Genomic DNA, 19,617 nt, shown 5'->3' on the forward strand with positions numbered 1-19,617 from the left:
AATATTTAAATATGCAATTGGTGCTTCATATTTATGAAGTTTGTAATCCATTTAAAAAGAATCAAAGCTGAGATTGCAGGTATAGTGAACATTGAATACATATTTCTGTGCGTACTGCTCTCTGTACCTTTCATACTAGGGGGTTCAGCTGTTAGTTCAGACAAATAGTTATGTCCTGTATCCACTGGCAAAGCACAGAATAGTTTTACAGATCTTCACTACTGCAGCACTGACAAGCGACTTGCTAAGACCAAACTTCTTAGTCATGGGTCTGTGCAAATCTAAGGCAGGCAGCTTCCCCATGGCTTCTGAGCTGCCATGGCTTCCCTTATTTATATGTCTTGGTACTGGAGGTCCTCTTTCAAACCCATGTGAGTCTACTTTGTCATGTGGAAGTTCTGAGGCTACTGCCAGTTTCTCCTGGTAGGTCCCATGAAAATAAACCCATCACTCTGTACTAGTTCTTCATCAGAATTGCTGGTCCATTGGGAAGTCTGATGCTTGGAGCATATACAGGCAGTCCTCAACTTACAACGTTTCGAGTTGCAACATTTCGCACTTACAGCATTTATAAATTGACAACCTGTTTCAACTTTCTGACGTCAGTTTCAACTTTACAATGCTTGATCTGATGTGACGCCAGTGAATGAGTTTTCTGTGTCGCCCATCTCCCTAGAAAGCGTCTGTCCAAACTTCCTTGGACACTTTCTTTAAGAAAGCAGCCAAGACTCCAGAAAAACCTGCAGCCAAGACGCCTGAGAAAATTCCAGCCAAGAACCCTTCAAAAATCCAGCAAAGTAACCTCAAAGAAGGCCTTACAAATCAATATGATTGCTATTTACAATATAGATACATTAATGTAGCTCTATTACTCATCTGTAATTGATTGAGTACAAAATTATGGGTTATTTTGTATGTACATAGGGTATTGGGGCTTGGATCAGGAACCAATCCCCCATTTATAACGTTTCCTACGGGAAAATTGATTCCGAGTTGCAGTGTTTTGACCCAAGACAGTTTTCAGGAACCAGTTGTCATAAGTCTGAGGACTGCCTGTAGTTTTTTTCTCCAATCTGCCACGTCACCGTGCAGCATGAATGAACTACCTTCTGTGACCTGTTGCTGTCTAACAAGCATCATAAGCTGCTGCTGAGCTGCAGTCTTCCATCTGGGTCTAACTGCAGTCTTCTGTCTGGGTCCAGCTGCAAAACAAGTGTAGCCACAAGCCAGAATAGTTCACCCAGCTATGGTGGATGCATGGCTTAGCTAGCAGCAGCTAGAACGATGGAAGTGAAAAATGTGTTGTCAGAAGAGCCTCCATTAAATGTTTTGGTAGCCTAAGAACATTTCTATACAGGAATTTGGGAAAGACAGAAAAATTGTTCCACAGAAGACTAAAGCATTTCCTAGAGCAGTGGTCTCCAAACTCTTTTGATCGCACACCCCTATCAGTAAAAAATTTTTGAGCACGCACCCCCAATATATGTATATTTATATAAATATCCATATAAATAGAAGTTCTAATATTTTCTTCCTGCACCCCAGTGGATCATCTTGCATACCACCTGGGGTGCGCACACCCCACTTTGGAGACCACTGTCCTAGAGCACCTATTGGTAGTTGGTGGCAAACTAAGAACCTTGCATCGCATTCCCAGGAATTCTAGTACCTAACCTGATTTACAGGAGATCCAGTGTGGATGTGGCTACACGGGTATGATTTGTATTTGGCTCTGCACTACAGAAGCTTTCAGGAAGCATGGCAAGTTCAATATGGATGTACTTAGGAGCCCAGACTTTTCTGTGGTCTACAGTATAGGCATACTCAAACAGGTGTCGAAGGTATTTCCTTCTATACTTGAGTAATCTGTCATTGGCACCCATTATTAACATCCATACTTTGTTATTGCCCTCCACTGAGGTTTAGGAATTGTTATTTTAGAAGTGAATTGGACAACCATGTAAAAAAAGGTTCAGATAGCTCATAGTATACGTATTTCTGTAGTAGATATTGAGAGTAATTTTTCTTTCTTTGCTGTCAAACTATATTTAATCTATTTAGTTGGAATATGGGGGCAGTTCTTAAAGCTATTGAGGTACTTCCCTAAAATTACCTATACCACACAAGTTCATGTTTTCAATTTAATTTACCATTAAATATTTTTAGGATTACAGTTGTTTTACTAGGAATGCAGTTGATTTGCCATAATAAAAATAAAACCATTTTAAATGTTCTGTTTAGCTGACTTCAAAAAATATCCAGTGCATGAGGACGTTGCTTAACTTGGCTCACTGCCATGGAGCTGTTCTTGGTACATCATGGCAACTAGTCCTGGCTACTCTTCAGGTATGGTATATGTAATTCTGATTACTTGCTTTTGGTGATAACTGGTGTTTGATGTCTCATGTGAGCATCATCCATCTGCCACAGCAGCAGAAAAACTTAGATTATGTCTTCAGTGTATGTTCAGACTCTCTCAAAGGAGTACTGTGACACCTGTCCTCTGAACTCAGTTAAGTATGTTTTCAAAAATATCTGCGTAAGGTGAAGCAGCCCTGTGAGCCATCTTCTGAATCGGAAGTAGGGTGGCTGCTTTAGAGCTACGCTTTACCAATAAGCCGTGTTCGGGGTTACCTCCAGTTGATCCTGTTTCATCACATTGCTGCCTTGTGCTCTACAAACATACCTTGAGAAAACATATACAAGCTTACTGCTCTCCAAAGCAGGTAAAGCAGAATCTTGGAATCTGATGAGATTTTTCTAACTGTGTTCAAATAAGTATTTGGAGATCTGATCTCTTGAATATAAGCAGAGTACTTAATATTCATGAGTTGGTATACCACTCTTAGAAATTTATTTTTGTGTTTTAGCATCTTGTTTGGATTCTGGGATTAAAACCTGGTGTTGGGGGTGCCTTAAAACCAGGAAGAGCTGTAGAAGGACCCAGCACAGTAAGTTTAATTGTTCATTATATAATTTTAATGTTTGTGCCGTATTTCTCTTGTAGTTTATGAAACAAACTTGTGTTTGTTTGTAGGTTCTAACTACTGCAGTTATGACTGATCTGCCAGTTATATCCAACATACTTTCAAGACTATTTGAAAGTTCACAGTAAGAAACATTGTCTTATGATCATAATATTTGTTTGTGTAAACCCTGACAGTATGTTGATAGCTGATATTTTTCAGGTACCTTGATGATGTGTCTTTACATCATTTAATAAATGCCCTTTGCTCCTTGTCTCTGGAAGCCATGGATATGGCGTATGGAAATAATAAGGTATAAAATACTTTGTTATATATTTTTAAGATATTTCAGTGGGATAGGTATTAGACTTGTTTGTTTACTTCTTAAAGCTAGGTCACACTTGAATATTAAAATAAATGAATAGTGCATGTGAGCATAAAATAAATCAAGAACAATGATATTCCTTGTTTATATTTCATAAATTTTCTTATTTCTTTTAATACTTGTATTATGTTCCACTTCATAGTATTAATTAATTGCTGTCATGTTTTTCCACTAATAAATTGTTGTGCATGGATAATGTTTAGTACTCGGCCTCTTGAAGGCTCAGACCGAGCGAAAACATTTAATTTTCAGTCTTACAGACTTACTTAGCTGGACATTGTGAATGATGCATGTTGTTCTTAGTTGTATAGGAGATTTCAATTTCAGTATCTTTTGTAAAACGCTTCGAAAAGCACGCTTGCCAGTTTTGGTCTAAATTCTGGGGAGAGTGGTAGAGCCCCTAGCAGTCTCAAAGGGTATGGACACGCATACATTTGGAACAGTTTCAAAAGGTGAATGTTTCAGAAGGGCACCAGCAAAGCACCACTCCAACTTTAACTGCTTTATCTAGTATTAAAGTTGCAGTATTTTTGCTATGTTTGTATCCTTCTCAACTTGTCTATACATTCTAATTGTTATGTAACAGCTGCTGCTCTAGATGTGTTTTTTTTTACCCACAGAATGATACTCTAGTCCCCTATCATCTAGGGAGATGAGAGAGGATCTACAACCATTTCATCCTCTTGAGAAATGTTGTCAAACATTCTATTGCTCAATCTTTTATGTTGACAGTAGCAATAGGGGGGGGAAAAATAAAATTGAATAAGTAATTTGAGTATATAATCTGTAAAATTTACAAAATTCAGAAAAAAAATGAAGTATAATAAAGGAAATTAAGTTAAATAAAATATGGATTTAAAATCAAATAAAAATGGGAAGAAACCCACATAAGTGAAAATACTTGAGTGCTGAATAATTAATTTATGATGCTCCTTTTAGCTATTTGGTAGATATGTACTCTTTTTTGGGCATTAAAAATGCAAGTATTTTGCATACAGATCATATGAATGGGAGCTGCATCCCATCTCTGCAGGCATCTTTAAATTTTGATTTCATATATACTGATGTGATATGAGCCTTGGTAAAATGATCTTGCTGTTGCTTTATATTTAATATAATAATTTAGAAGTCTAGTGGTAGAATAAGAGCCTTACTACTTTTTAAAGAAAATGTGTTTAAAATTTGTAGAGATATATATGGCTTAAAACAGTTCTTTTCACATCAGAGACTTTAGGGAGAGATTTTAATACTCTTGTTACTCATGCAAATGAAGAACGTAGAAAGAACTTATCAGGCTAATCTTCATGACATACTGCTTCTATCTCATGTGCCTGATCTTAAAATACTTCAGATGCTTCAATGTATACCTCCCAGTCCTAAGAGTTATAGAGCAGGGGTAGGAAAAATATCGCCTGTGGACCAGATCTGGCTTGGCAACTGATTGAGTCTGGCCTGTGGCTGCTGCTACATCACTCCACATGGGACTGAGCCCCGCCTGCACCCAGCACTGTGCACATGGACTGGGCCAGAGCTGGGGATGAGTGGCAGCACGGCCCCATGCAGTGTGCCACAGGGGCAGGCGCTGGCCAGATCAAGGGGAGGAGGGGTAGATTGCACATGCACCTGTACTGCCCAAGTGAGCTCTGCATGCGTCTCCTGCCGCCACCCCCCCACCACCTTGCCACTTCCTCTTTCTTCCCCCCCAGCCAGCTTCCAGGACCTAGCTTACATGTAGCACCCCCAATCCCCCAAATCTCACCAACACACTCACCCCCTCAACACTCCCTTCCCCACCGCACCCCATTTCCCCAACACACTATACAAGGGTAAGACTTATGTTGAGCTATTATGTAATTTCCTCTCTAAACACTGCTCAAGAAAAACAGTAATTCAGGACAAAATATTTTTAAAAATAAAATTAAAATGTTATAGTAGATGTTTGATTTCTAGTGTACGATTTGTGTTTTATCTATAAATTGTTAAAATGATATTTTCAAAAATTTTAATATCTGCGGCTCACCAAAACTTAAGTGGCCTTGCAGCTGAAAAATTGCCCACCCCTGCTATAACGTGTATGCTGTGGTTCCAAGTTGCAAAATACAGTAGTATGACTAGAAAAAGTTGAGTTGTAAAGAAGAGAGGGAAAAGTTCTAAAATTAAACATGACCTCTCCAATCATTTATTCAGATTCCATTTTCTCTTTCAAATTCCATTTTATCTAGGAACCATCCCTTTTTGCTGTTGCTAAATTGTTGGAAACGGGATTAGTTAACATGCACAGGATTGAGATTCTGTGGAGACCTCTGACCGGTCACCTCCTGGAGGTAACTGATTTCTCTCAGTGGTATTAATTTGTATTTTAGTTAAAGCTTTCTCAGTATGAACTTAATTCACAAAGTAACAATGTTCTGTTTTTGGAACTTAGTTATCATATTTTAAATTTAAGATGATACTCTATTGGTATTGTTATTTTTCTCAGAGTGCTAAATACCTGCCTTCAAACATCTGAAATAAAGTTGATCATTAATTTACTATTTGACTTAGTATAACTCAAGCAAATTTAAATTTTGAATGAATATATTCTGCTTATTTAAACCATGTCTTCAGAAACAGTATATGTGTGTACCTGACAGACTGGAGCGTTTAGACTTGAGAAATTATTTACTTAACTATTAGCAAGTTAAATGCATTTGTAAGTGCCTTAAAGGAAAATGCCTCTATTTATAGTAGTAAATAGGAATAACTGTTGTTCTTGAGTAAACAACATTTTGAATCATGTACAACATGTTTCGTCATAATAAAATAAAAACTTCTTTTGAATACCTCTGACAAACCAGCTACAAAAAATAATTCAGGAAAAATTCAAATTTAAAACTTACCTTGGTCAGAATATACAGGAGCATGAAACACACAGGGATAGATTTAGAGGTAATTCTGTATATACACTCTTTTCTAAGGGGAGCTGGAGAAGTCTTTCCATCCTCTTGGCTCTTAGAAAATATCACACCTACACTTAAGAGTTTATTTGCTGTTAAATGGCTTCATATGAACAGTATTAAGAATGTGACCCCTTTAGGCTAAGCCTTAGGATTTACCCACTTCCACATTCTTGCAACTTGCTCTTTTGAGTAGGAATGAGGGTATATGTACAGATTAACCAGCAAAATCTTAAAATACAAGGTCCTTCCCCATGTGGGCTAACAGTTCAGCAGTCAGGTCTTTGGACTCAGGGTCTGTCTGCAAGTTGTAATACAGTGCTGTGCTGAGATGCTGTACCAGCTCTGCATATGCTCGTCCCAGACTAGAAGTAGTATAGCTGTATTACTTCACTGTTACACTCTGCTGAGTTATTGGCCTTTGGGTGGAATAGCCAGAGGTGTAGTGACCTACTGCAGCATCCTGGGCAGAATGCCAACCTCTGGGGGGCGCAATAACAAGTTGTCTTACCAGACCCAGTCCCTCTACACTTGTGACAGTTCTTGCAGCTGTTGTAGATATGCTCAAAGTGCTGCAGCTGAGGACCAGGTTCAGCAAGAGGCATCAGAATCCCACTCTTCCTGCCTTCCCTCCCCTATGAATTTTTACTATGATAGGCACAGCCTCACACTGCCCAGTCATAGAAGCCAGGCAGCCCTGCATTTCATAGCGTCTGGGGGGAGCAAGGGGCTGAACTGAATGATGACTCTGCCTTGGAGGTGTCATTCTGAATGCCCAGTAGAGTGTCTGGGAGAGGATGAGGGGTGATGAGCAGGTCACCAGAGGTAGCCCCTGGGGAACCCATGCTACCAAGCTGGTGCAGCTGGTATGAAGCAAACCTTTCTCTTAGCTGCTGCAGTCCCACTGCACGCCTGCCTGGCTTCTATAGCTGGGTTGCTCAGGCTGCACCTGTCATAGCAAAGGTTCCCAAGGCGGGTGGGGGGACAACAGTTCTGGTGTTCCCCCTAAGTTGGCAACTGCAGTGGATGCCCTATTTATCTTGTCATAGTTGCACTACTGAGAATATGCACGCAATGCCTCAGCATGATATTGCCTGGGCCTGCCCTTTTAACATCCATTCGTTTAAAATGTTGCCTTACTGCTTATTGACCTAAGGATTTGACATGTAGCTGGGGTAGGGTGCAAGAAAGCCAACTCTTCTTTCTTTCTCCCTTTTATTTCTAGTTTTGTTAAGAGTTGATATGAAAATGATGGAGAAACTTCTCCCCTCTCCAGTCATAAAAACCATACAAATAATAGAAAATTAGGGTTGGAAGGCCCCTTGAGAGCTCATCTAATGTAGTCAAACACCTTCTCAAAGCAGGACCAACCCGAGCTATGTTATCCTAGCCAAAGTTTAGTCTAGTCAGGTCTTAAAAATCTCCAAGGAGCCACTCGCCAAGTAGCTGGAATCTGCTATTAAACCTCTCTGTTTTCTCTTCTCCAGACTAAATATGCTCAGTTCCCTCAGCTCTCCTCAAAAGTCATGTTCCCCAGCCCCCAAACTATTTTCATTGGCCCCTGCTGGACTCGCCAGTTTGTCCGCATCTTGTCGTGGGGCATCCAAAACAAGACACAGTACTCCAGATGTGGCCTTACTAGTGCCTAATAGAAAGGAATAATCACTTCCCTTGTTCGGCCCTCCTACTAATGCAGCCCAGTATGCCATTAGCTGCCTTGGCAGCTAGGGAACACTTGGCTCCATTCAGTTTATTTTTCACTGTAACCCCCAGGTCCTTTTATACAGAGCTGCTTCTTAGCCATTTGGTCTGCAGCCTGTAGCAGTGCATGGGATTTGTTCTGTCCTAAGTACAGAACTTTGCACTTTTCCATATTGAACCTCGTAAGTTTTCTTTTAATCCAGTCTTCCAGTTTGTCGATGTCTTTCTGAATCCTAGCTCTACCCTCCAGCGTTATCTACTGCTCTTCCTAATTTGGTGTCATCTGCAAAATTGCTGAGGGCGCAGTCTGTCCCATCTTCCAGGTCACTGATGAATGACCTGGAAGTTGTTCATACCCAGTCCACCATACCCAGGGCCTATAAACCTGTTCCTTTTCCCCCTCCTCTTTCCTAGACTTGGGGGTTACCTCTCTTTTGGGAGTGTGATCACATATCCCTGGTCCAATTGAAAATGGTTTGTGGGAGCATTGATTTTGTTGTTGTTGTTGTTGTTGTTTTAAAAAAAAATGTTGCTTAACTCCCTCAACTGCTTCTGTAACTGGTGTCAATCACTCTCTCAAATATGACAACATGCAGAACTGCTCATATTATGGTAGCACTTTGTGCAGTGTATTTATAGAATTAGGCTTAATTTCTTTCCATAAGAAGTAACAGTTAACGAAAAAAAAAAAAGAATTTATAATCTGTATATGGATTGAACGGGGAACAAAGGCAAGTCAGTTCTGAGAGAGATGCATATGTTCCAGTGGATCTCTAACTTGCAGGGTTTGCTGTCATACCTACCATTTTCTCAAGTGTTTGAAAGAAGAATGTGGTGTCTGCTCACTTTATATTTGCTGCTTTTAGTACAGTAATTTTGTAGTTACTTAAATGCATTTATTTTTTGTTTTTGAAACCAAAGACAGACAAATAATTATGTTGCTTATTCTCATTTGGTTCCATTAAGGAATTTTAGCTGTTCTGAAACATGACTAGTGAGACAAGGAATTTATTTTGTAGCTGCTCACAGGCAAATTAACAGGAAATGAGTTGTTGTGTCAAAGAGAAGATTTTATTTCTTTTTAAGTTAGCACTGTCTACATTTGCAAAGATACTATTGCTTTTTCTCAATTAAAAAAACAGCATATTTTGTTGAGTTGAACTGCCTTGGTTTTCATGTTGTTTCCTTCTGCCTCTTTCCCTTTTGCTTCCTTTGTTTTCTTATTCAGAAGGTAAGCTTGTCCCAAATACATTTTCCAATCTTACTGTCATATTTAGTCTTAACTTTTGTGACAATAACTTAAATAATAGCAGTAGGTTGCATTGAGAAGTACGGGGAAAAAATAACAAAATACAAAGAGGGTTGCCTTCCTATTGTAAAATGAGTTTTTGATTACGCTCTTAAAAAAATGTTACATAGATTATTTATCTAGTTTCACTGCTGAATGCTTACAGACATTTCTGGTTAAACAAAAACAGCTTAAACATGGCTATGCTGTGTCTTCAGGTCTGTCAACATCCGAACTCCAGAATGAGAGAATGGGGAGCAGAAGCATTAACTTCTCTCATTAAAGCAGGGCTGACATTTAACCATGACCCTCCATTATCACAAAATCAGGTAAAGTTTGTGAATGTATCCTTTCCTTTTCTGGAGCTGGTAATGGACATTAAATTGTAATATTCCACAGAGGCAGTTTTCTACACTTCGGCAAATCAGTGGCATTTAACGTTGAGTTTCTAAAGTCTGTAGTTGTAACTGTATGGTTTAGATATTGAGGATCACTTCATGCATTTAATCAGCCATAACGTCCTTGCTTCAATGCAGAGCAAAGAATGATGGTGGTGTTAACTTACTGTGTTCATGTGTTAGAACAAAAGGTGGATCACCCTTGCAAGTACAAAACATTTCCAAAATATTTGCAAGACTATGTAGGATTTTAACTGAGGGCATAGAATAGATTCTTTGGTGCATAAAATGGCATCTTTTCCCTGCCTGTCCTTGTATTAGCTTAAAAAAATACTGGCTGTTAATGATATTTTTGCTATTGACACTTCAGCCTTTTTCTTGAGTTTCCTTTCATGTTTTTCCCGTAATGTACCACAGATTTATTTTTTACTACAGTTTTTTTGTTAGAAAAAGTTCAGTTGTTTTGTGGCATATCTTTCTCTACCCCTTTTTATTTATTTATTTCTCTAAATCATCTCCTTTTCTTTTGAACCATCACAATCATAGACATCTCTGATTTTGATGGTTCAGAGAAAAGGCATCTATAAATATATATTAAATATACATATTAGCAGAGGCTAATACTGACTACCATATCAACTTCAAATTTAAGAAGCAGGGAAAACAGACTTCAAAAGTGAAGGCCAAAGGTTCAGGAAGTCATGTTATAGCAAAGCCTAAATATATATGTCTCTGATTTTTGATGGTTCAAAATAAGAGCTATAACCAGCTCTTCAATAACCCTACTCTTTTCTGCAGATCATTTGACAGTTGTGGGGGAGCAGACTTAAAAACGTATTTTCCATTTTATCAGATTCTACTAGTTTGAGAGAGGTTTCCTTCCACCCTTTTCTGTTCATAGAAAATTGAGAATATTGCTATAATAAGTACCAGCTCTTAAGACGAGACTCTGTATATACACTCAATATATATTTTAACTGAATTGTAAGGGAATTCATGTATTGAGCATAGAGTTGTAGTACAGTAAATGAAGGATAGGTGCAGAAGCATTTTTTAATCCAACTTCATATGGCTTGTTCCATTTAAGGGGAAATAATTCAGTTTTGTGGGTTTTTTATTTAGATAATTAGTAGAGTCTTTTGGGACTTGACATAACATGACTTCCTGACCCTTTGGCTTTCTCTTTTGAAGTCTGTTTTCCCTGCTTGTTAAATTTGCTATGATAGTCAGTATTAGCCTCTGCTAATCCATGTTGTAGACTTTGCCTTCTTTTTCTTTCATGTAAAGTCCAATAATACAGGGGGCAAAAAACTGTTGGTTATGATTTTGTGATAAAAGGATAGAGTTGATTAGTCAGCCTAGAAAAAGGAATGAAATGCTTGTGTCATCTCGTACATTGTAGTAATAGGAATACTTAGCACTCCTATAAAGCTTCACCAAGTCTGCGCCTGACATTAATCTTCACAATATTCGTTTGTGATAAGGAAGATCTTTCTTCAAAGACTCAGTCATTGCAAGGTTTTTTTCTGGAACCTCAAGCATCCATCATAGCTAAAGTTTTAAAGAGGGGTGTGTCAGATTTCCTGTCCCCAGGGCACATCTACACATGCCCAATGGCACCATTGTTACTGTGTCGTCATTTAGTACTTCCTTGGAAGTACCTCCTTTAGGATGCACTCACTTGCATTGCTACAGCAACGTAGCAGCTAAAAATAACCATGCACCGCAAGCATGGCACAGTACTGGCTGTTAATGCGCTGTCATTTAGTACTTCCTAACTGGGGTACATCTATGCAAGGCGCTATGGTGCTGTAGCAACATGCTACGACAATGTAATGTCAGCGGGCACAAACTGGGGCTGTAGCTACGTCGCCACAGTGGTGCGCTTCCTCACTTATAGTGCATTGCTACAGTGACATAGTGGCTAAAAATAACCATGTGCTGCCAGCATGATGCAGTAACAGCTGTTACTGCGCTATCATGTAGTACTTCCTAAATGGCCGTTACTGTGCCATTCTGACAGCGCATGGTTATTTTTAGCCACTTCATAGCCATAGTGATGCACTACATTGAGGAAGCATGGCGCTATGGCAACATAGCTGAGGCATCACAGTTTCTGGCCACCAAAGCTACGTTGCCATACCATGTTGCTATGGTGACGTAGCGCCTTTTGTAGTTATGCTCTGCGTGACCCCAGAAGTGCAAGTGTTCTAGTCCTTAAGTGCTAGTGGTATAGTCCAGTGGTATCCTCAGCTGTCAGTTCCTTTTTGAATGAAAGGATGTAACATTTATTTTGCAGTTACAAAAGGAGGACAAGGGGAGGGAGGGGATGGGAAGAGGGGAAAAGTACACCCTGATTTCAAAATAACAAACCTCCAGATTTTTAAGTGATGAAGGTAAAGGGAAACAGTTCTGTGAAATGACATCTGAGAAACAGAATTTTATCTTTTTCTTCTCCAAAGTTACCATTGTCCCACTTGCTGTTGATGGTAGAAACCTCTAGCATTACCAGTTTGGGTGGTCACGTGTTATTGCGTGCTTGCAGAGGTTGTAGCCCTCCAAAGTATTTTATGGAAGAGACTAACTTTTTACATTGGTATTTTCTGAGTTAAGCGCAGTCAGAAAGCTCCAAACTGAATTGATGCAATCTTTTGAGCCCAGTTACCTCCTGCCCATGGCAGGGGACCGACTTGGATGATCTTACAGGTCCCTTCCGGACCTTCTTTCTATGATTCTTTGAATTTTTGCAGGTTTCTCTAAACAGGATAGATTGAACTGATAATAAAGTGAACTGACATTTACTTTTTGAAGCTGGAAAGGCAACCAGGCCCCTGCAGTGGGCTATACCGGTAGCTGGGGAGTGCTAGATCACAACTCCCCACCTACCAGCCACTGCTGAGGACACCTGAATGCAGCTGAGCAGGGCTTGTCATTGATCAGCTGCCTAGCACACACCCCACTACCCCTTTGCTATCTCTTCCCAGAGGAAAACAGTCCTTCCTGTCCAGAATGGCCAGATCTCCTAACCTCAAAGAGGGAGGCCCCTGCCCTTGGAAGGGTCCCATGAGCCCTGCTCTGGTACAGAGAAGGGATTCACCCCCCTCAGTATGGGCCTGTAGGGCTTGGCTCCATGCCCAATGGTGTTGGGAGAGTAGTCCCTCCAGAGCAGGGCTGGCCAGATCCCCCAGCCTCAGAATGGGCTTCCTGCCTCTGGCAGGGTCCCCCAGCCCTGCCCCTGGTGTAGAGAGAGATCAGGAATTGCCTGGGGACACTTCTGGTGCAGTGCTTCAGATTTTTAAGTTTCATCCAGGGTTATTTTTATGTCATTTGGGCCAATTTATAATCCTATAGCATACTCTCCAGTCAATTTTTATAGCAGTTGAAAACTGTTTAAATAACTAAGCTTACATCTGCCTATGCCATAAGGTTGATACTGTGTTGTTTCACCTATTTTGTCGGGATGAATTATGATCTATGTTATCTGTTTACTCCTCTTGGTATGTCTTGCTGTTTATTTTTAGAGGCTACAGTTGCTTTTGTTAAATCCATTGAAGGAACTGTCAAATATTAACCATCCTGATATTAGGATCAAGCAGCTGGAGTGTGTATTACAGATTTTGCAAAGCCAGGGTGACAGTCTAGGACCGGGCTGGCCATTAGTGCTTGGAGTCATGGGAGCAATCAGAAGTGATCAAGGGTAAGTGGTTGAAATAAATGTTTTAAAAATTGATATAGATAAAAAGTGCAGAGTATTCAATATTTACTGTTTTTCATTTTTAGGTAGATGTTAAAAGGTAGATCTAGGTCTCTAAATTTACTTCACTCAACTTAATGCAGTCTGGTAATGTTCCTACTCCTTTTTAAATGCATACATTGTCAGCTTTGCATACATTGTCTACTGAATTAATGAATTCACCAATAGATTGTTTGCAGTTTTTTAATGCTAAGTCTATTTGCTTTAGATATCATGGAGAGATGTTTGTTGAAAGAAACGTATGCACAGAATTATGAATTAATAATTTAATGATTATCCTAAGATTTGGAATAGTGTAATGAGTATCAAAGCTAGTAAAAACTTTTGATGGCTACTTACTGGTTGCAAGTATGTGGGGGAGGTTTTTGGTGGTTTTGGTTTTTTTCCCCTCTAACAGAAATAAAGGAAAGATTATATGTATTTTTTAGTCTTGCATATGCAGATTTGTTTCCCTTCATAACTACTGTGTGTTGAAGTTTCTACTCAATTAGCTAACATGCATTTAAGTACAATTTGCTTTTTCTGCAAGTGACTTTAAAATGTACCAATTAAGTTTCTTAAAAAATCTCTTATCTTAGTTGAGACAAACCTTTAATATGTTTCAGCTTCTGCTTGGAATCTTTAGTCTTAACATAAATACCATTTTCCTTTTGTTATAGTATTCCTCCTGTTGTATAATATGCAGTTTGCATGTTCTTAAGGAAATTTGAAATGAGGTGTATGTTGGTTTTTTTAAGAGAGTCCTTAATACGGACTGCATTCCAGTGTCTTCAGTTGGTTGTGACAGATTTTCTACCAACAATGCCGTGCACTTGCCTACAGATAGTTGTTGAAGTTGCAGGAAGCTTTGGACTTCACAATCAAGAGCTAAACATTAGCTTAACTTCAATTGGTTTGTTGGTGAGTTTCATTAAGCCATAATGATGATACTTCAGAGCTTTACTTGACTAATATTAATGCTAGTTGGTTTGTAGTCTGCTAACCAGATACATGCCAACGCTTGTTTGCCATGTATTCACAAAACTCCCACTGAAGTCAGTAAGTTGCCTGTATATACAGAGTGAGCAGATTTTAAATTTATTTCTGTGATTCCATAATATGCAAGATAGTTAGAGATATTATAATAATGGGCTTTTTAAGTAGATATCATATTGATTTTAAGATCCCTTTTCTTGTACTTAGTAATTGGCAAAGTCATTTGAGAACCTAAAGCCAAAGTCCAGAAATAGTGTACTTTCATATTCTACTCTGTGGTGCAATTAAATGCTATCCAAGTAAAATCACTGTAGGGGAGCTTTAGCTATGTATACATTTGGCAATGTATTATAAAAAATATTCAAATTACGAACACTTTTATCCATGATCAATGAGCAAATGTTTGTTTGGATATTTAGTTTGGATATGTATTTACATAATGATTATATCTACTTTTTTGTTTGTAGTGGAATATTTCAGACTATTTTTTCCAACGAGGTGAAATCATTGAAAAGGAACTGAACAAAGAGGAAGCAGTATTGCAAAAACAGGCGGAAGAGAAGGGAGTGATGTTAAATCGTCCTTTCCACCCTGCACCGCCCTTTGACTGCCTTTGGTTATGCCTGTATGCCAAGTTAGGGGAACTCTGTGTAGATCCACGGCCAGCAGTTAGAAAGAGTGCTGGACAGACGTTATTTTCTACAATTGGTGCTCATGGAACTTTACTCCAACATTCAACATGGCACACAGTTATATGGAAGGTATTGAGTCCATAAGCATGTTTAGTGTCATGGTGATTTTAATTTTTCTAACCTTTTTTTTGAAACATAATTTATAAACACAAAGTAGCTGGGGCCTGTTTTATCTTGCAGGTGCCTTCAAAACATTGTTTTCTCATTCTGTCTTGCCCTTATACCAACTTGTTATGGAATTTCCAGTGACTTGGTGTAACTCTGTTTTTATATCTTGATTTATTTTTTTTTCTCCCAGCAGTGAGAACGGTAGCCACTGCCGTCCACAGCCCACATGTTAACCTCTTGAGGGCAGTATGCAGCCCCTGGAGCACCAGTTGGATAGCCCTGCAATAAGATTTAGCTTTTCTTTTTCCTCTCAGTTGCGATACCTAAAGGCCCTTTCCCCCTGGAATGCAGGCAGACTGTTTGTTCTCATTGGAAAAGTAAGGACAGGGCTTGAGCTGACTTGTATCATCACTTTGGCGCCTCATACCCACAGAGCTCCTGATTTAAAATAAGCATAATTGCACATTTTTACTAAAGAAGCACATCACAGATTCCTCTGGTTTGCTCTGGAAACGGAGCACAGACAGTATGTCTGTTCTACAGTGTTTTAATTAGCACCAAGAGTATTCTCAAAGGTTCTGATGGTGGTGGGTGTGGCCCCTCAGAAGCTAAAGAGCTATGTGTGATTTTAATGTCAGGTGGCTGATTCAGGTATACACAGTCCCAGAAATGAGAGTAAGTCTGAGCAAAATAAAAGAATTCTCCTGGTCCCTTGATTAGGGGACCAAACGGGAGGAAGAAAATATGCAGTTTACTTTTTTCTTGGTTTTTAGTATGAGTTCAAATGCATTCAGTAGTCAATGGATTTTTTTTTCTGAATATTTTAGGTTCTGTTTCATTTGTTGGATCGTGTTCGAGAGTCTTCCACCACAGCTGACAAAGAGAAAATTGAATCAGGAGGGGGCAATATCCTCATTCATCATTCCAGGGATACAGCAGAGAAACAATGGGCGGAGACATGGGTATTAACTTTGGCTGGTGTTGCAAGAATATTTAACACAAGGAGATACTTATTGCAGCCTTTAGGTAATATCTTTTTAATATTAAATGGTTTTGAGTATATTATATTCTTTTCGGTAAGATTATCGGAAAGTATTTAAATTACTCTTATAAATGTGTGTTCTCTGTTCTTTGTGATTTGTGGAGTTTGTTTTCAGGTGCTTAGAATAAAAATTCTTAAATAAAAAGTATGGACATGATATTAAATGTTGTTATTCCTACCTCAGATACCAAATGACTTTAGTCAAAATGCTGTAAGCATTCTTGACTGACAGAAAAACAAAGGGATTTTTTTCCTCTTCATTTGTTGAGTAAAAATATTTAACGCTCAGACAACAGTGTGATACTACAGAACATTTATCAGGCAGGGACTCTTCAAGTCTTATGAACAGCCCTGATATTGAGGAAATCTGCTTGCTGAGTATGGTTTAAAAAAGGGAAAATGTTTAAGGAAAAACAGTTGACTTATTATGAATTGGGAGACAGTTGAAGATTTCCCTTGTTCAAGCAGTTCTTCCTCCATGTTAGTTTGGTTTAATTTGTTATTACCATACCTGCACTACCTGAAATTAATAGGAGCGAATCCACCCATTCTCTCCTCCCTCAGAATCTTTCCTTTCCTTTCTCTTCTGTTCTCTTTTTTTTTTTTTTTTAACGGCCTTGGTATTTTCCAATTCTGTACTTTCTTTTCTTCCATTCTGTTTTTTCTCATCTTCTTTGTTTTCATTTTTGGTTTATTCTCATTATCCTCTCTCATCTCCTTGATACTCCTGTTTCTTCTGCTTTCTCCTTTTTATAAAAACTCATTCGTTGGATATTTGCGGTTATTCGTTTGTAAAATTATCAGTTGCAGAAGCCATGTTTGGCCAGTATGATGTTTAGTATTGATGCCTAAGTGAACTTCCAGTCTAGCACTGACAAAATGATGCAGTAAATTAGTAGGTAGTAGTTCAGTAAAATTGGATTGGTGCTATAGTTGTTGTCCATAATGTATGCAAGAACTAAGGCTTTTCCTGGTGATGTCTTTTATTGGGCCTACTAGCTTAGGTTGTACCACCTTCTTTCCCAGACCTGAGGAAAGGCACTTGGTGCCCAGTATAGACTTCATGGACTGCAGGAGTCATTTAATTTTATAATTAATGTGAAGTAGTTTGTCTTAAATATTTTTAATGTGAAGAGACACATGTAAGGAAATGTAATCGGTAAAAAGTAATTTTGAGCTTTGTTGTTATACTTGGTCATACTTTGGTCCCTGACTTACTATGAAGAAAAAGTAAAAGAAAGGTGAACTAAAATTAATAACTTACCAAGGTTTCTTTTTAATATTATTGCATGTGATATGCTGTATTCCACAAGTTGTTATTTGAATAAATGTTGTGATTGAACATTCTGAGGGATGAGGCATTCATTTTCCCCCCCTACTCCTAGATTCAAATCTGAGAAGTTAAATAATTATTAGTAAAAACATGACAACGATATTGTAATTACCCAAAAAACAAGAATTAGAAACACAATTTAATTCAGAGTTAAACTTTAATAGTAATTGACAATTTGAATAAAAAGTAATAATTAGGGACAGATGTACGACCTATCTAGTCCCACAAAAGGGATGACTGGTGTGGGGCTAGTCCATGGACCAAATCTCACACATAGGATCAGTCTGACAGCTGAATCCTGGGCAGTGTCACCCTGGAAATAGGGTTGGTACATGGGTGCAGTCAGACAGCAGTATAATTCCATATGCTGTTGAGATCTAATGTGGAGAGCCATATCTGTTAGACTGTAGGACTCCCTATGGGTCTGGAAATTTGGTGGCAGAGGAAAAGTTGCAACATTAATTGGCGCAGCTCTGAGAGCAATTAATGGTGCTATCACTACCCCCCTGCCAAATTTTCAGATCCGTGGGGTATTCCGTGGGCTTGATAACAGCAACACCATCCAGATCTGGCCCACAGGCTGGAGTTTGAATTAGGGGGATGATTTATCGTATGTCATTTGTTCACTTACAGCTTTTTCTTATTAACATATATAAACACCCTCCATCCATTCTTTATCTGTGCAACTTGGTAGAAGTTTATATAAGAATATTTATTAGAAGATCAAAAGTTGCTGAAAACCCACCAAAACTATCTACAATTGGAAAAAAAAAAAAAAGAACATAAGAAAAAAGCACATACATCCATAAATGAAATTTTGGTTACAAATAAAAATTGGGCGGGGGGAACCTTAAGAACTTGAATGAATATAGGATTATCTTAGAATTGTGTATTAAGAGATCTTTCGGTTCATTGCATGAGTAGAAATAGCACCCCATAGCCATTAAATATATTTAATACTTGGTAAAATTAACAAGCAACTGACAGGTGTAAGAAGAACAAGAATAATTTTTATTATTTATAATAAAGAACTGCTAAAGTCATAGTATACAAACATCAGGTTTAGCATAAACAGTGCTATAATTCTTTTATTTCTCTGTGTGCAGGTGCGCACATGTGTGTGTCTGTTACTTTGTTCATTTTTACTATAGTTATGATCATATATTTATAAAGAAATTGAAGAAAAGGGTCCCCTCCCCTTGCAAAATCCTCTATACTGGACGTGCAAATGTATTAAAACAGATCTGATGAAAGGTCAAGTTGATGAAACTCTTTTTTCTTTTTTTTAATATAGGAGACTTTTCCAAAGCCTGGGATGTTCTTCTTGATCACATCCAGTCAGCAGCCCTCAGCAAAAATAATGAAGTTTCTTTGGCTGCTCTGAAAAGTTTTCAGGAAATTTTACAGATTGTTTCCCCTGTTCGAGACTCAGAGAAACCTGATACACTACCTGCTATTAATGTTTCTGTACCTGTTGTCGTAGGGGCAATGACTGCTACTAGTCTGGGCAGATCATTCATGAGAACTGACTCCATAGGAGAAAGAATTGGAAGATATAATGCATCTGAGCCACCTGTAATAACAGATGAAATAGAGGATTTGAATCTTTGGTGGGCTGCTTGGAACACTTGGTATAGGATTGGCTCAGAAAGTACAAAGCCTCCAATTACTTGCGATAAATTGACCTTCATCCCCAGCCAGCCATTTCTCACAGCTTTAATTCAGATATTCCCGGCTCTATACCAGCACATCAAAACTGGTTTCAGCATGGATGATCTCCAAAAGCTGGGTGTCATTTTACATGGTGCTGTTTCAGTTCCTATCAGTTCTGATGCCTCCCCTTTCATCCTTCCATCTTACACTGAAGCAGTTTTGACAAGTTTACAGGAAGCAGTGCTTACAGCTTTAGATGTCCTACAGAAGGTAATACAGCTGTAAATAATCTGTGAAATGTAAGCTATGCTATATATTAATTCTTTTTTACTTTGCCATTTGCAGTGTGTCGATTTAAATTTAACACAGGTAAATTGTTTATTTCT

At 38.6% G+C, this 19,617-nt stretch overlaps 1 protein-coding gene across 1 annotated transcript in view; it reads left to right on the top strand.

The window, feature by feature from the left end:
• MON2 (MON2 regulator of endosome-to-Golgi trafficking) overlaps positions 1 to 19,617 on the top strand; it is an 83,507-nt gene that overhangs the window by 25,394 nt on the left and 38,496 nt on the right. The window contains exons 8-18 of the mRNA XM_090042426.1: positions 2,242 to 2,346; positions 2,871 to 2,951; positions 3,038 to 3,111; positions 3,189 to 3,279; positions 5,574 to 5,675; positions 9,495 to 9,605; positions 13,196 to 13,371; positions 14,166 to 14,328; positions 14,871 to 15,164; positions 16,031 to 16,229; positions 18,873 to 19,501. Coding sequence (XP_089898552.1) covers positions 2,242 to 2,346; positions 2,871 to 2,951; positions 3,038 to 3,111; positions 3,189 to 3,279; positions 5,574 to 5,675; positions 9,495 to 9,605; positions 13,196 to 13,371; positions 14,166 to 14,328; positions 14,871 to 15,164; positions 16,031 to 16,229; positions 18,873 to 19,501 — 2,025 coding nt within the window. The remainder of the gene's footprint in view (positions 1 to 2,241; positions 2,347 to 2,870; positions 2,952 to 3,037; positions 3,112 to 3,188; positions 3,280 to 5,573; positions 5,676 to 9,494; positions 9,606 to 13,195; positions 13,372 to 14,165; positions 14,329 to 14,870; positions 15,165 to 16,030; positions 16,230 to 18,872; positions 19,502 to 19,617) is intronic.

This window comes from Crocodylus siamensis, chromosome 4 (assembly GCF_052110815.1).
Source record: "Crocodylus siamensis isolate JL-2025a chromosome 4, ASM5211081v1, whole genome shotgun sequence".
In the NCBI taxonomy this organism is placed as follows: Eukaryota; Metazoa; Chordata; order Crocodylia; family Crocodylidae; genus Crocodylus; species Crocodylus siamensis.